Below are 15437 nucleotides of genomic sequence, written 5' to 3'. Positions count from 1 at the left end.
CTCCACGGGTGCTCATGGCATGTGCAGAAGACAGGAGGGTCAGAGGCTTGCCCTGACAGCGAGACAGGTTTGAGAGTCACAGGGTCCAGAGAGCCACATTGCAAACCGCACAGCATGCTGAGAGAACCGCGTCTCTCAGAATGAGAGCGAGCAAGCGAATGGAACGTCCATCCGCATGGCCACACCAGCCAGGGCTGGGCCAGATCAAAACCAGGTGCGGGAACCCATTCCAGGTTTCCCACGTGGGCAACAGGGACCCCAGCACTGACTGTTGCTTGCTGCCTCCTAGGGAGGATCAGAGGCGGAGCTGGGCTCTCCCACAGGGCAGGGAGTGCGGGGAGGGCAGGTGGCCTAGTGGACTCGCGATACACACCACCTGCTGCGGATGCACACACATATCCTCAGCTATCCCAGGGCCATGAGCGCACACGTGTGTTCTCAGCTGCCCCAGCGCCGTGCACACTGTCCTCTGTGCCTCCCTCCCGGCAGGTGCAGCCGAGGTTTCCCCCATCCCCGCATGCACACCCACCTCCAGCTAGCCCCTCCACATGACCCCTTTCTGCTCCGCGTGCGCACACACACACGCGCGCGTGCGTGCGCACATGCGGCCCCTCGGCTCCGCGCGCGCATCCCGCCGGCCGCCGCGCACGCGCAGGCTCGGCCACGCGCGCATGCCCTCCCCTCCCCCAGGGCGGCCGGGGCGGAGGAGGAGGAGGGCGCCGAGGAGGAGGAGGGCGCCGAAGGCGCGAAAATGCGCGCAGGCGCGCTGCGCGGAGCGGGCCCGCCGCCGCCCACGTCACCGCGCCGCGCGCACGTCACGCCGGCCCGACGCTCGGCCAGGGTGAGCCCCGCGTCCCGGCGCCGCTGGCCAGGGCAGGGACCCCGCCAGGGCCGGGAGCGCCTCCCGGCCGCCCGCCCGCGCCCCGCGGCCCCGTCCCCGCGCGCGGCCCGCGCCCCGTCGGCGCGGCCGGACCGGGCGAGCCAGGTGCGGGCAGCGGAGGATGCGGTGGGCGCCGGCGCGGAGGGGCCGAGCGGGCGCGGGGCGCGGGCCACGCGGGGCGCGGGCGGGCGGCGGCGGCCTCGGGCTGCGTCCCCGCCACGGGCGGGTGCCGCGCGGCTCCGGCCTTCCCGCGCCCTCCGGGCCCCGCGCGCGCCGGGGCGCCGTGCCAGGCGCCCTTGCTGCGGGCGGGGGCTCCCAGGTGACCGGGCGGCACGGGCGGGGGGCTGGGGCCGGGCCTTGGGGCCTGATGGCCGCGCCCGCGCGGTGCGGGGTCGGGGCGGGGCCAGCGTGCGCGCGGTGGCCGCGGCCTAGTGACAGGTCGCGGCGGGCGGGGACCCGGGAACCCACCTGTCAGAGTTACCGGTCGGCGCCGGAGCGGCTGGGCGCGCAGCACCTCGGGGGGCTTGAGGGTGGCCCTGAAGGCCTGCACGTTTGGGTCATGCTCTGTGCGGTGGAGGTATGCGTCAAGCTGAGGCGGTCAGTGCACCCGGACCGGCCATTTGGGGTGCCCCGCGGGGTCCCCAAGTGCTGGCCATTTGCACGGAGCTAGGTGTGCTGGGGTCCTAGGGCAGCAGCCGCCTGGGGTGAGCCCAGTGGGAAGGTTCCTCAGCTGCCACAGGCCCTGGTGCAGGCGGGAGTTGGAGGTGCAGGTGTGACAGCTCCCCCACTTCTGTTTTCATTCTTGCTCATTTCTTTCTTTTGTCTTTCTTTTTGCCAGAAAAGTCAGTTTCTTCCCTGGAGAGTGAATGTCTGTAGCCTTGATTTTCTGGACCTGGTAACATGGCCAAAGATGTGAGTATTGCCACTGGGCATGGCCCACCAAACTGGTTCTTGACACTGGTGGAAAAGGGGATTATTATTGATCTGGGAGAGACAGATTCCCCCACCCGCTGGTTCATTCCCCAAATGACCACAACAGCCAGGAGCTTCTTTTGGGTCTCCCATATGGGTGCAGGAGCCCACGTGCTCAGACCATGAGTTGGGAGCTGGATGGGAGCAGCCGGGACAGCACAGGTGCCTGTGCCAGATGCCACATCAAGGAGCAGTGTTAGCAGCCATGCCACATACCAGGTGATACTGACTTAGAAGCAAAGACACATGAAAGGAAACAGAGACACTGGCTGTGGGCCGTGTCCAGGCCTGTCCTGTGTGTGACTGTCCTGTGATCTGTATCCTGAGTTTGACTGACCCTGTGGGCGGCCTGGCCGTGTCCTGTGTGTGACTGTCCTGTGGTGTGTGTCCTGTGTGTGACCGACCCTGTGGGTCGTGTCCAGGTCTGGCCATGTCCTGTGTGTGACTCACCCTGTGGGTTGTGTCCAACTTGGCCATGTCTTGTGTGTGACTGACCCTGTGAGAGGCCTGGCCGTGTCCTGTGTGTGACTGTCCTGTGGTGTGTGTCCTGTGTGTGACTGACCTTGTGGTCCATGTCCACGCCTGGCCATGTCCTGTGTGTGACTGTCCTGTGATCTCTGTCCTGTGTGTGACTGTCCTGTGGTCTCTGTCCTGTGTGTGACTGACCCTGTGGGTCATGTCCGGACCAGTCCGTGTTCCGTGTGTGACTGACCCTGTGGGCCGTGTCCTTGCTGGCTCTGTCGTGTGTGTGACTGTCCTGTGGGCCGTGTCCTGTGTGTGACCCATGTGTGCTTGCTAGCCTCATCTGTCACAGGCTTTGTTAAATGGTAATTGCGGATGCTCCTGTTGGTGAGCATGGAGCCTCTTCAGGTCTGCCCTGGTTTGGGCTGGGGGCTGTAGAGGTGGGTGTCCAGCCAGCACTAGCTGTCACAAGTGGTCCACGTTCCCCAGGCTGTTCCTATGTTGGTTCTTTGCCTGATGGGATCAACAAGTGCAAGGATAGGCCTCTGCGTCGTGAAAGTTCTAGAGATTTTTAAAATCAGTGTATTTAAAAGACAGGCAGAGAGAGCTTACTTCTATCGGTTCATCCCCAAATGGCCGCAATGGTCAGAGCTAAGCTAGTCTGAAGCCAGGAGCTGCTTGCAGGTCTCCCATGCAAGGACAGGGGCCCGAAGAGTTAGGCTGCCTTGAGCTGCTTTCCCAGGCCTTTGTCTTGGAGCTGGATTGGAAGTAGAGCAGCTGAGACTCACACTGGCCCCACAGGGGACACTGGCACAGTCGGCGGAGAATTAGTGCACTACACCGCCCTGCCCACTGGGCAGTCTGTCAGCCTGGGACCTCTCATGTCCACTGTTTGTCTCATGCTGCCTTTCATTCTCCGGGAGCAGTTGTTGCTTGTTTGGTGCTTGCTGCACAGAGCTGAGCCAGGCTGGGCAGGAATGTGTCTGCACCTGCAGCCTGGCCTGTGGGCACCTCATATGGCATCTAGAGGGGGTGGTGCAACATCCCAGGTGGAGGCACAGCCAGCCTCTGTGAGAGGAGCTGGATTCTGGACCCAGAGGATGAAAGTGGATGATGTTAGGGTAGGGGAGGAGCCGCCTGGGGAAGGGTGTGTGTCCAGGGCCTTTGCCACACTTGGGCCCTCAGGTGAGATGGTGGTGTTTGTGTCCAAGAGGGTGTGGTGCCAGCTGCTCTGGGCCAACAGATGTGGTCCAGGCAGGGGATGGATGAGTGGTCTGCATCGAAGGGACTCCCTGCCCCAGAGGCTTCCACCAGTGGATGCGCGCTCAGTGCTGTCTGTGGTCTCACCTGGGGGCCATGCTGCTACCTCCCAGCTCCAGGTCCCTATCCACACATGACATGTCACGGGGAGGTGGCCCCAGTGCTGGCGTGGTGGATAGTGTGAGGCCACATGGCCGTCTGCCCTCTGCCAAGTGTACAGCTCACACCCTGTCCTGTCTCGAGTACAAATCCATGTGTTGTTGAAGGGTTTCTGAAGGGATGTGGTTCCCAGCAGTGTGCCCGTGTGTTGGCCATGTGCCCAGCCGTGTGCCTGTGTGTTGGCCATGTGCCCAGCCGTTTGCCTGTGTGTTGGCCATGTGCCCAGCCGTGTGCCTGTGTGCTGGCATGTGCCCAGCCGTGTGCCTGTGTGTTGGCATGTGCCCAGCCGTGTGCCTGTGTGTTGGCCATGTGCCCAGCCGTGTGCCTGTGTGCTGTCATGTGCCCAGCCGTGTGCCTGTGTGTTGGCATGTGCCCAGCCATGTGCCTGTGTGCTGGCCATGTGCCCAGCCGTGTGCCTGTGTGTGCTGATGTGGCTCCACATGTGAGGTCATCCAGGCACCCACCTGAGTGCTGTCCTTGCATTGTTCAGTATTGCTGAGCTGGCTGCCTCCAATTGCCTGGTTCCGATGCTTTTGGGGACACGGTGAGGGAGGGGATGGGCCTTTAGGGAAGGTCCTAGCTGGGAGGCCTGGGACAGAGCTGAGGGCCTGGGTTGTGCCCTTGAAATGCACTCCGACATGGATCCCGTGACATGTCACGTGTGGATAGGGACCTGGAGCTGGGAGGTAGCAGCATGGCCCCCATGTGAGACCACAGACAGCACTGAGCGCGCATCCACTGGTGGAAGCCTCTGGGGCAGCGAATCCCTTCGATGCAGACCACTCATCCATCCCCTGCCTGGACCACATCTGTTGGCCTGAGCTATGGGACCACCCAGGGTCAACCATCTTCAGTGTGGAACGCTTGGGGTCTACCTGGCTGTCCGGGATCTTAGGGGAGAGGCATGGCTGATCCAGGGGGCATGGCCAGGCTGGTGTCTGGGTTCCTTGCGTTTGGGAGAATTGAGAAGGAGACATTGTATCTGAGCAGGTGTTGGCAGTGCTCAGGGTTACACTGTGTCTGGTTCTGGAACTGTGAGTGATGGAAACATGGCTTCTGGGAGCAGTGGGAGTCCAGCTCCCCAGGGTGGGTAGGACCCGAGCAGTTCTCTTCCCTCCTAAGGCTTGGACCCCAGGCCTGTGGGTACTGGGCAGAACCATGGCTGTGCAGGTCTCCATCCCTCGGTGACCCTCCCACTGCACCCTGGAGGGCCAGAGCTGCCCACATGCAAAGGTCTTTGCAATTAGAGCTCGAATGGTTAGGGAATGCTCAGGTGGAGCTTTCTGCTCACAGGGGTTGCGGAACTGTTGACAATTCCTAGGAAGGTGGGAGGCAGCAGGTGGTGCCATAGTCCCCAAGGGGCTTGGTGTGGCCACAGCCTGGTCTGTCTCCCATCAGGCATGTGCCCCCTGCACTGGACTTGGCAAGTGGGGACTATATGGGAAACAAGGGGCCGTGAGCTGGCCTGTGGTCCATGTGTCACAGCCGCCGGCTGTGTCATGCAGGAGCCCACGCACAGTCAGCCACATTGGAGGAAGCCCAGGAGCCTCTGTCGGCCCCCTGCGGCCTGCAGTTGTTGGGTGGGCTCCTCAGGCTGCGAAGTGCAGCATATATGGGGGTGTAGCTGAGGTGGGTTGAGGGCAGGATCTAGAGACGGTTTGTGGGTGAGTAGGGGGAGCAGCTGCCTGCCCAACTTGGGTCCTGCCTCCTGCTGGGTACTGGTGGTTTTGGGTAAACTCTTTAAAAAATTTAAACCTATCCATGGTGAAATCCAGTTAACATGATGTGTTGCCACACGGCCAGTGGTATGCCCATGTGTGAGTGCACACACATCCTGTGCTGGGGACGAGTTAGGCTATGCAGTCATGGGGGGCCTGACTGGTGGACAGCAACTGCCCCGTGTCTCTCCCAGCACCAGGTGTAAGAACTCTTAAAAAATGTGCTTCATCTGATAGATGAATTTCTTTTCTTTTCTTTCTTTTGTTTATTTTTTTAGAAAGGCAGATCGGAGAGACAGGGAGAAAGATTATCCATCTGCTGGTTTACTCACCAGGTGGCCGCAACAGCAGCTGTGCCGATCTGAAGGCATGAGCCAGGAACTTCTTCCAGGTTTCCTACATGGGTGCAGGGTCCCAAGGCCTTGGGCCGTTCTCCACTGCTTTTCTAGGCCACAGGCAGGGAGCTGGATGGAAAGTGTAGCAGCCGGGACATGAGCTGATGTCCATACGGGCCACAGTGCCAGCCCCAACATTTGTGTTCTGATGTCACCTCCATTGCGCTACATGTGATGTGTTAGGGGTGGCGTGAGTCGTAAATCAGATTCATAGTCATGGGATGGCGGTTTTGTGGTAGGCAGAGTATTCTGTAAGAATGACTGCCATGATTGGATCCGTTTCCCTGTGACTCCTGGACAGGTTGTGGTAGTGTTGTCCTGGACTCGAGGTAGCGTTGTCATCGTGGACAGGTTATGGTAGGGTTGTCAGCTTCTTGGACAGGTTGTGGTGGTGACAGGTGGGCATCAGCTCCTAGGACCCTGTGGGACTCCCTGTGGTCACTGTGTTGATCCTCCGTGGACAGAGCAGGGCTGTCTCCTCGCCCCAGCCCTGTGCATCATCCACCACAGGCTTGGTTCATTTCAGTGTCCAAGCTAGGTCAGGGGAGGTACATGTGCCCACTGGCGTGGGTCATGGGCCATAGTCTGTGGATGCTGTGGAACCACGGCATTTGGCTCTCTGACTCCCACAGTGGGATGAGTGGCACAGTTCCCATGGGGCTGGGAATAGCTGGGCCGAGCCATGGGGGTTGGCTGGCCCACCCCTGACAGAGCTGGCAATGTCCACCAGAAGCTGCTTCCTGGAGGGGCCTCATAGCAGTCACATCCTGTGTGCTGCTGGCGTGGACGCCGTGCTGTGCCTTGCTGTGTACTGGAGACACTGCACTGGCCACATGGACCCCAGGGAGAGGTGCCTGGCATCATCCCCACCTCACCAGACAGAGTCCGTGATCATGACCTTGCCCAGCCTGCACACCTCACCCTGTGGGATCTCTGACTGACGAAGCATCGTATTAGCGCTCAGCACCTCCTGCCAGGAGTCCCCCAGTGGCATCCCACTGAGATCACCCCCAGGTGTGCCTGGCCCTGCCCCAGGGGCTAGAAGGTGCTGTCCAGTGGGATCTAGGGCACCTGACATTTGGCTCAGGCTGTTCAGTGTCTGCATGTATGGGCATGTGTGTGCACTGAGGTGCTGTGTGCAGTTTCTGTGTGCAAAGTTGCCATGTGTGTTCATATGTGTGCTGGTTCTGGTGTGTGGAGTTCCTGTGTGCATAGCTGCTGTGTGTGCACATGTATGTATCGGTTCATATTTACATGTGTGGACTGGTTCCTGTATGGAGTTCTGTGCATACAGCTGCCATGTGTGCACATGTATGTATTGGTTTGTGTGTGGTTATCATGTATATACACATGTGTACTGGTTTCGGTGTGTTGAGTTCTGTGTACACCACTGCCATGTGTGTGCACGTGTGTATTGGTTTGTGTGTGCATTGTGTGGTTGTCATGTAAGCGCGTGTGTACTGGTTCCGGTGTGTAGACTGTACACAGCTGCCATGCCTGTGTACATGTGTGGGCTGTTTCGTGTGTGTGTGTAGAGTTCCTGTGTATACTGTTGCCATGTGTGTGCACATGTGTGTTTATTGCCTGTGGCAAGCACGTCATTCACAGGGGCTGTGCCCCTGACACTTGGTGGGTAAGGTTCTGCCCAGGAGTCTCCTTTGGGGGCTGCCATCTTCCTGAAAGCTGGATCGGGAGGTCCATCTCCTGGGCTTCCAGAGAAGCAGGTGCAGGGTGGTTGGCAATGCCCAGTCCTGCATGTACTCCCTTCCTGGCTGCTTCTAAGGGGCACCAGGCTCTCTCATCACTGCCCTGCAGGCCCTGCTGTTGTAGCTCCTGGACCCCTCTCGTGTGGGCGATAGCTGCGGCCCTGTGGTTGGGAGGATGTCTCGTAGACCCCTTAGAGCAGCTGGGACGCGCACTCACCTTGCTGTCCTTACGCTGCAGGCCGGCCTAATTGAAGCCAACGGAGAACTGAAGGTCTTCATTGACCAGAACCTCAGCCCTGGGAAAGGTAAAGGGGTGGGCCCCAGGCTGGAGCATCCCTGCATGGCAGGAGGCTGTGGCTGCTGGAACCCGAAGCCTTCACCCAACTCTCAAGCCGGCGCCCTCCCGCAGGCCTGGGCTGCTGGAGCTGGTGTATGCTTGCACCAACTCAGCCACAGCCAAGAAAGCAAGGGCTCTTAGAGACAGAAAACAGGGGGCCAGGTGGCTTGTCCCTCATCAGTCCTGTGGGGCACTCAGCTGTCCTTGGTGGTCAGCAGTACTGGGAAGCTGTCTTCATGTGGGGTGACTGCCCATTTGAGGGGCGAATGCAGGTTCGGGGACCCGAGAGCCTGTGGAGGTGCTGGTTTTGATGCTGCCTGCTGAGTGCGGTCCAGACATTTCAATGAGGAGTGAGGCACTCTGGGCTGGCCTGAGGGTTGAGAGTGGATACCCACGGGGTGCGGGGATTTAGGGCTTGGGCCAGGCCAAGAAGGGGCCACATGGGCCTGGGCCTGGGGGTGACTCCCGACTTGCACACCATGTTGCAGGAGTGGTATCCCTGGTGGCCGTGCACCCGTCCACTGTGAACACCATTGGAAAGCAGCTCTTGCCAAAGACCTTCGGGCAGTCCAATGTCAACATCGCCCAGCAAGTGGTAAGGGGTAGAGTTGGAAGGAGCCGGGAAGTGGAGATGGGGCCAGGAGGCCACCCTCTACAACAACCTTGTTCCTCGGGCTTGCTAGAGAATGGCCCTTTTGCATGAGCTGGCCCATTGCACGACCCTGGGTGGCTTTTCTGATTCTTCAGGAGGGTGGGGGGGTACGTGGGCCTGGCAGGCTGGAGCTGCCCTCCAGTACTTCCATTTCTATCTGCACGTGCACCCAGAAGTAGAAGTCTCAGGACCAGTCCCCCCACCCCCAGGCACCTGCAGCCCCTGCCCTGGGAACCCCGACATGCTGTTCCCTCTAGGTCCACCCTGGTGAAATTGTCAGATTTTCAGGCTGGTGGCTTTGTCACCGTGTCACAGTGGGGTGGTTGTGGGTACAGTCGGTGGGGGAAGGACTTCTCAGGGGTCTGAGCAGCTGAAGTGTCTAGCAGTCCCCTAGAACTCCCCGGCTCTGTAGAGGTGGAGTAACAGACTACTGGCTGGTGTGGGTCCAGTTCCTCCCACTGACGCATTTGCTGCCCTCCTCAGTCCTGTTGACTGAAAGAGAGGATGGGTTGTTTTAAGATTCGTTCATTATTTGAAAGGCATAAGTATAAACGGAGAGAGCTGTCTTCCATCTGCTGGGTCCTGCCCAGATGACCATGACAGCCAGAGCAGGCCTGAGCCAGGCTGTAGCCAGGAACCAGGGCCCCAAGCCTTTCTCTTGTCTGCCTCTCAGGTAAGTGTGTACCATTGTTCCTCCCTGGGTGCCATGGTCCTGCCACTTCCGGCCATCCTCCCACTGCTTGTCCGCTGTTCTGCCTGCCTCTCACCCTCCCTGGCTCAGGTCTGGGCAAGCAGGAGCTAAGGCCAGCGCTGCTAGAGCCTTGTCTGGGGCTTCTCAGTGGAGGTGGGAGAAGTACCCCAGGGGAGGCGCCGACTGGGGTGTTCTGGAGACTCTCTGAGGCCACACCCTACCTTCCTGCCACAAACTTTCTTTGTTAATGATCATCTTGGGTCACAGTACCAGATGAGGCTAGTTCTGCAGCATGGCTCACCTGGCGGGATAGCAGGTGCATGCTCACCTGATGGGGTGGCAGGTGCACATGGTCACGTGGTGAGGTGGCAGGTACACAGTCACCTGGTGGGATGGCAGGTGTACAGGGTCACCTGGTGGGATAGCAGGTACACAGTCACCTGGTGGGATGGCAGGTGTACAGGGTCACCTGGTGGGATAGCAGGTACACAGTCACCTGGTGGGATGGCAGGTACACACGGTCACCTGGTGGGGTAGCAGGTACAGACAGGCTCAGGGGCTCCTCAGCCTGTGTATCACTGACCGGGTTGTGAGGGGTTCTTAGTGAGCCTGGTCATTGCCACCAAGTGCTCGGGGCAGGTGGGCTCCTGCATTCCAGCCTGCAGCAGTGGCTCGGCATGTGCAGCGAGGAGGTTCCTGGCAGTAGCTCAGGCTCTTGCTGCAGCTTTGCACAAGCAGGACCAGCCATGCATTCCGGTGTGGGCTGAGCACGGAGGCAGGAGCTGCCCCTGCAGCCTCCTAGGGCCAGTTTGAGCCCAGGTACTAGTGGCCGTCCCACCACTTCTGACCATGGCCCTTCTGGAAAGTTCTCTGTCGTGGCGCTGACCTGTGCCCCATGCACTTCCTGAAGACAAGTCTGGGAAGTACCCACTCCCTCTGGTGATCTGGTGACTCCCTCTTGCTTCTGTTGAGTTTTTTGGACGATTAGTGCCAGTGCCCATGGGGAAAGCCAGGCCTCTTACCCGTGGTGCCATCCACCTGGTCAGGTCTCTTGCCGGAGTGTGGAGGGGGCCTGGGCCGGCATCCCTGAGACCCTGTTTCCACTTAATGAATCCAGTCCAGCAGAGTGGGAACCGGTCTGAGAAAGGAGGCAGTGTCCCTTGCTACTCCTTCGAGGCTGGCTCCATGAGCTCAGGGGCACGGTGTTCACACCTGGGACAGGGGTTGCCCCTAGAGGACGGAGTGGGGTCCTGGGACTTCTCCCACCAGGCATGCTGGAACTGCTTTCCAGCAGCCGCCTCAGTCCCTGGGTCAGGAGGAAATGCTGGGCAGGGCTGTGCTGGAGTGGCTGTGTCCTGGCCTCTTACCCTCTGGGTGCCTGTGTGTGGCCAGGATCCCTCAGGCTTGCACCCTCCATCCTTGCTCCTCTGGGTGTGGCTTAACCCCGGGCTGTCCCAACATGCCTGTTCCTCCTGCAGGTGATCAGCACGCCCCAGAGGCCGACTGCGTCCAGCACGATCGTGGTCGGGAGCCCACACACACCCAGTGCACACTTGGCCTCACAGAACCAGACCTCCGACTCCTCACCCTGGTCGGCCGGGTGAGTGCGCTAGGCATGTCCTGGGCAGGGCCATGAAGGCGGTCACTCCATCACTCCCAGCAGCCCTCTGCTGGCCTGCCAATGGGTTGAGGGTGGGTTTCACCACAGCCTCAAGCAGGCTGTCACAGGAACGGGTTCCTGGCAGCCATCCTGCAGCCCAGACATGGGCAGCTGAAGCTGTGGGATTCCTGCAGGCTCTGCACTTGGACCTGTGCCTGTTCCCTGCAGGGCGGAATGTGTGGGGTCTTCACCAGGCATTGCTCAGCCAACATGGTTGGCCCAGTCTCCGTGGAGGAAGCACCATGGTGTCGAGTAACCTCAGCCCTAAGCCCGTGTCCTTGTGGTCTGGGAGAGCCATGTGTGGCTCCAGCCACCATTCCCTCCCCCTACGACTTGTGGTGACAGCTTGCCTGTTCCCCCCCCCCCCCCCACCTCGCAGCAAGCGGAGCCGCAAGGGTGAAAAGAACGGCAAGGGGCTGCGACACTTCTCCATGAAAGTGTGTGAGAAGGTACAGCGAAAAGGTACCACGTCCTACAACGAGGTGGCCGACGAGCTGGTAGCGGAGTTCAGTGCCGCCGACAGCCACATCCTGCCTAGCGAATCAGTGAGTGTCCATGCTGCCCGCCCTGCCCACATGCCCGTCGTGGCCCTGAGGAGCTGTGGGGAGGCCCCAGCCGTGCCTGTACTGCGCTCCCTCCAGGCCTACGACCAGAAGAACATCCGGCGACGCGTGTACGACGCCCTCAACGTGCTCATGGCCATGAACATCATCTCCAAGGAGAAGAAGGAGATCAAGTGGATCGGCCTCCCCACCAACTCGGCGCAGGAGTGCCAGAACCTGGAGGTGCTGTGGGGGCGCCAGGAGGGCTGCTTACTGGCGTTTCTGGCCTCACCGAGGGCCTTGTACCCAGCAGGTCACAGAAACGCTGTAGTCACACCCAGGGGGAGAGGGACCCCTCGTCTATGGTGTCTGTCTGGTCCTGTGTCCCCTCACATCACTCTGAGCCTGCGTCCACCTTTGGCCTGTTTGTCTGCCATGATGTGGCCATCCTGTGTGTCTGTGCCATGGAGTGCCCACCCGTGTCTCTGCCATGGAGTGTCCACCCGTGTCTCTGTCTGCCATGGAGTGCCCACCCGTGTCTCTGCCATGGAGTGTCCACCCGTGTCTCTGTCTGCCATGGAGTGCCCACCCGTGTCTCTGTCTGCCATGGAGTGCCCACCCGTGTCTCTGCCATGGAGTGTCCACCCGTGTCTCTGTCTGCCATGGAGTGCCCACCCGTGTCTCTGCCATGGAGTGTCCACCCGTGTCTCTGTCTGCCATGGAGTGTCCACCCGAGTCTGTCTGCCATGGAGTATCCACCGTGTCTGTCTGCCATGGAGTGTCAATCCTTGTCTGTCTGTCAGCCAAGGAGTGTCCACCTGTGTCTTTCTGCCATGGAGTATCCACCCGTGTGTGTCTGTCAGCCATGGAGAGTCCATCCTTGTCTGTCTGCCATGGAGTATCCACCTGTGTCTGTCTGCCATGGAGTGTCCATCCTTGTCTGTCTGCCATGGAGTGTCCACCCCTGTGTGTCTCACTGTACTGTGTCCCCCCGTGTCTCACTGTGCTGTGTCCCCCTTGTGTCTCTTGTACTGTGTCCCCCCGTGTCTCACTGTACTGTGTCCCCCTGTCTCACTGTACTGTGTCCCCGCTGTGTCTCACTGTACTGTGTCCCCCTGTGTGTCTCACTGTATTGTGTCCCCCCCGTGTCTCACTATACTATGTTGCCCAACTGTCTTGTGGAGTGGCCAGGCCCCCTGCTCATGCAGGTGCGATGCTGCAGCGCTTTGTTCCTGCAGGTGGAGAGGCAGAGGCGGCTGGAGCGGATAAAGCAGAAGCAGTCGCAGCTGCAGGAGCTCATTCTGCAGGTAGAGCCTCCCATCACCTGTCCGAGTCGCCCTGCCAGGCTGCGCCCTCCTGGTACGGACACAGCTGGGGACATTGTTGCTCGCTGGCTCAGCCTGTGGCAGCAAGTCCTGGCAGTATTCCCTCACTGAGCAGATGAGCCCTGCCTCGCGTGGTACCACCATCCCTAGGCTGGCAGGGGCGAGTGGTCTAGACTGGGTCAGGGCATGTGTGTTTACAGTGGTCACTCAGGGGCCTGGTTGTGGTCCCCACTGTCCTCCGGGGGTATGTGGTCCTCGCTGCCCTCAGGGGTGTGTGGTCCTCAGGGGCTGTGTGGTCCCTGCTGTCCTCAGGGGTGTGTGGTCCTCAGGGGGTGTGTGGTCCCTGCTGTCCTCAGGGGTGTGTGGTCCTCAGGGGATGTGTGGTCCCTGTGGTCCCCAGCTGTGCCTCAGCAAGCCTCCCCTTCCTTTAGCAAATTGCCTTCAAGAACTTGGTGCAGAGGAACCGCCAGGCCGAGCAACTGGCCAGCCGGCCGCCTCCACCCAACTCAGTCATCCACTTGCCCTTCATCATCGTGAACACCAGCAAGAAGACCGTCATCGACTGTAGCATCTCCAATGACAAGTGTGTGGAGGGGCAGGGGGGCGGCTGGGCCGGGGTGGGCAGCGGGATGGGCTTACTGTGTCCCCTGCAGGTTCGAATACCTGTTCAACTTCGACAACACGTTCGAGATCCATGATGACATTGAGGTGCTCAAGCGCATGGGCATGGCCTGTGGCCTGGAGTCAGGCAGCTGTTCGGCCGAGGACCTCAAAATGGCCAGGAGCTTGGTGCCTAAAGCACTGGAACCCTATGTGACGGGTCAGCTGGGGGGTGGGGGCGGGGCCCAGGGGAGTGATGGGTCAGCTGGGGGGTGGGGGCGGGGCCTAGGGGAGTGATGGGTCAGCTGGGGGCTGGGGGCGGGGCCCAGGGCAGTGATGGGTCAGCTGGGGGGTGGGGGCGGGGCCCAGGGGAGTGACGGGTCAGCTCTGGGGCCCCAGGGTGGGACTGCCCTGTTACCATGTGCTGGTGACCCTGTCCGCACACAGCAGTGAGTTCACCCTGCCACTCCCACTGCTAGTGATGCTCTGTTCCTCTCCAGAAATGGCTCAGGGATCCCTTGGTGGTGTGTTCGTCTCCACAGCGGGCTCTGCATCCAACGGCACGAGGCTGTCTACCAGGTGACGGGCAGGGAGGCGAGCCAGGGCTGCCTGGGGGAGTTCATCACCCAGTACCACATTGGGAACCAGCTTCTGTGGACTGGGGCCCTGTGCCACTGGCCCACTGTACCCCTGAGCTGAGGGGATAGGCTGAGCCGACGAGGGTCTCCAACATTGCTGCATGCCTCATGGCACTTTGTACAAACCTTGGAGAGTTAAGGACTGAAGGAGTGAGATCCCAAACTGTCTCCCAGTCCGGTGGCGATCCCAGCACGGAGATCACTGGCTGCTGCCCCGCCAGAGAGGGGGGCTGGGGTGCTGCTCCCCAGGGTCGCCTGGCCCTTACCCGCAGCATCCCCGGCAGGCCTATAGGTGGGCCGCCCGCAGCCGCCTGATGTGCCGTCCCCACTGCCCACAGTGACCTGACCAATGGTGCCGACGGGATGCTTGCCGGAAGCTCCAACGGGTCTCAGTACAGCGGCTCCAGGGTGGAGACGCCTGTATCCTACGTGGGTGAGGACGACGACGATGACGACGACGACTTCAATGATAATGACGAGGAGGACTGAGGTGGAGCCACGCACGCAGTCGCGTTGTTCACGCGGGGCTCTCGCCAGGGCAGGGCCGCGCGGGGCGTGGGCAGCTGGCGGCGCTGTTTGCTTGGCAAGCCACTGTGTGCTTCCGTTTCCGGCTCTTCTACAGTCAGACTTGGTTCTTGCCTCTCTCATCCCCGCCCCAACATGCCCGCCAGGTGGCTGCAACCAGCAGCCTCCACCCACTCGGACTCGCAGTGTGGCTGTGGGCGCCCAAGACCTGGGGCGTGGCCTCTGAATCACACAGTGTCCAAAGACAGGAACAAGAGGCCGCACCTGCCTGGACCCCAACGCCTGGCGGGTGGCGCAGCTGGAGTTCCTTAAGTTATACTGACCGTGGGGACTCCACCCAGCGCTCACTCGCTCTCTTGCAGCAACAAATTGCTAAGTTCTCTCTCTCTCTTTCTCTCTGTCGTTTTGTTATGCTGGGCAAAGGCGCCTGCCGCTGGGCGTGGCCGTGGAAGCTCCCGGAAGGTTTGTTGCCTGATTTCTTACAGGCCATACTCGGAGACTTTTCATGAAATAGCTGTTTACATGCTGATAAGGCGTCGGAAGACATGAACCGAAGCTGGCGTGGGGTCCTCCCCCTGGCCATCGCCCCCTGGCCACCTCCCCCTGGCCATCGCCCGTAACCTATCACCACGTCGGAATTAAACCTAGAGAATGTTTTAACAGTTTTTTAACTCAGAATTTGTCAATCATTTTTAATAGTTCTTTTTTTATAAAGAGATAAAAGGAAACTAGGGTTCAGGCAGGCGTCTATGGAAGACGCGTGTGCGGCGTTCCCTGTGCAGCCACCGCCAGCTGCCTGTGCGGAGCCGATAGTCTTTTTATTGAAACAGAATAGACTTTTCTGTAATATTTTATGGAATATAAAGACTTTAATGGTCTGACTTGTTTAACTTGGCACTGTTAGTTTTTATTAAT

At 60.1% G+C, this 15437-nt stretch overlaps 1 protein-coding gene across 5 annotated transcripts; it reads left to right on the top strand.

Moving 5' to 3' along the window:
* The first annotated feature begins 769 nt into the window (after nt 1-769).
* On the top strand, nt 770-15104 carry TFDP1 (transcription factor Dp-1). Of its 5 annotated transcripts, none has more exons than XM_058670730.1 (12): nt 770-841; nt 1719-1792; nt 7791-7857; nt 8378-8484; nt 10711-10832; nt 11272-11437; nt 11534-11677; nt 12673-12741; nt 13191-13342; nt 13413-13579; nt 13860-13938; nt 14336-15104. In XM_058670730.1, exons 2-12 carry the CDS (start codon nt 1781-1783, stop codon nt 14484-14486), a joined length of 1236 nt encoding a protein of 411 aa, XP_058526713.1. In that variant the 5' UTR covers nt 770-841; nt 1719-1780; the 3' UTR covers nt 14487-15104. The 5 variants fall into 5 exon arrangements, with proteins under 5 accessions (XP_058526713.1, XP_058526711.1, XP_058526714.1 ...); XM_058670728.1 differs by lacking the exon at nt 770-841 and adding an exon at nt 848-985; XM_058670731.1 differs by lacking the exon at nt 770-841 and adding an exon at nt 1061-1199.
* Nucleotides 15105-15437: the final 333 nt, after the last annotated feature.

This window comes from Ochotona princeps, chromosome 12 (genome assembly GCF_030435755.1).
Source record: "Ochotona princeps isolate mOchPri1 chromosome 12, mOchPri1.hap1, whole genome shotgun sequence".
Classification (NCBI taxonomy): Eukaryota; Metazoa; Chordata; class Mammalia; order Lagomorpha; family Ochotonidae; genus Ochotona; species Ochotona princeps.
Note: the sequence above shows the minus strand (reverse complement) of the source record. Positions and strands in the feature narration are given on the sequence as shown.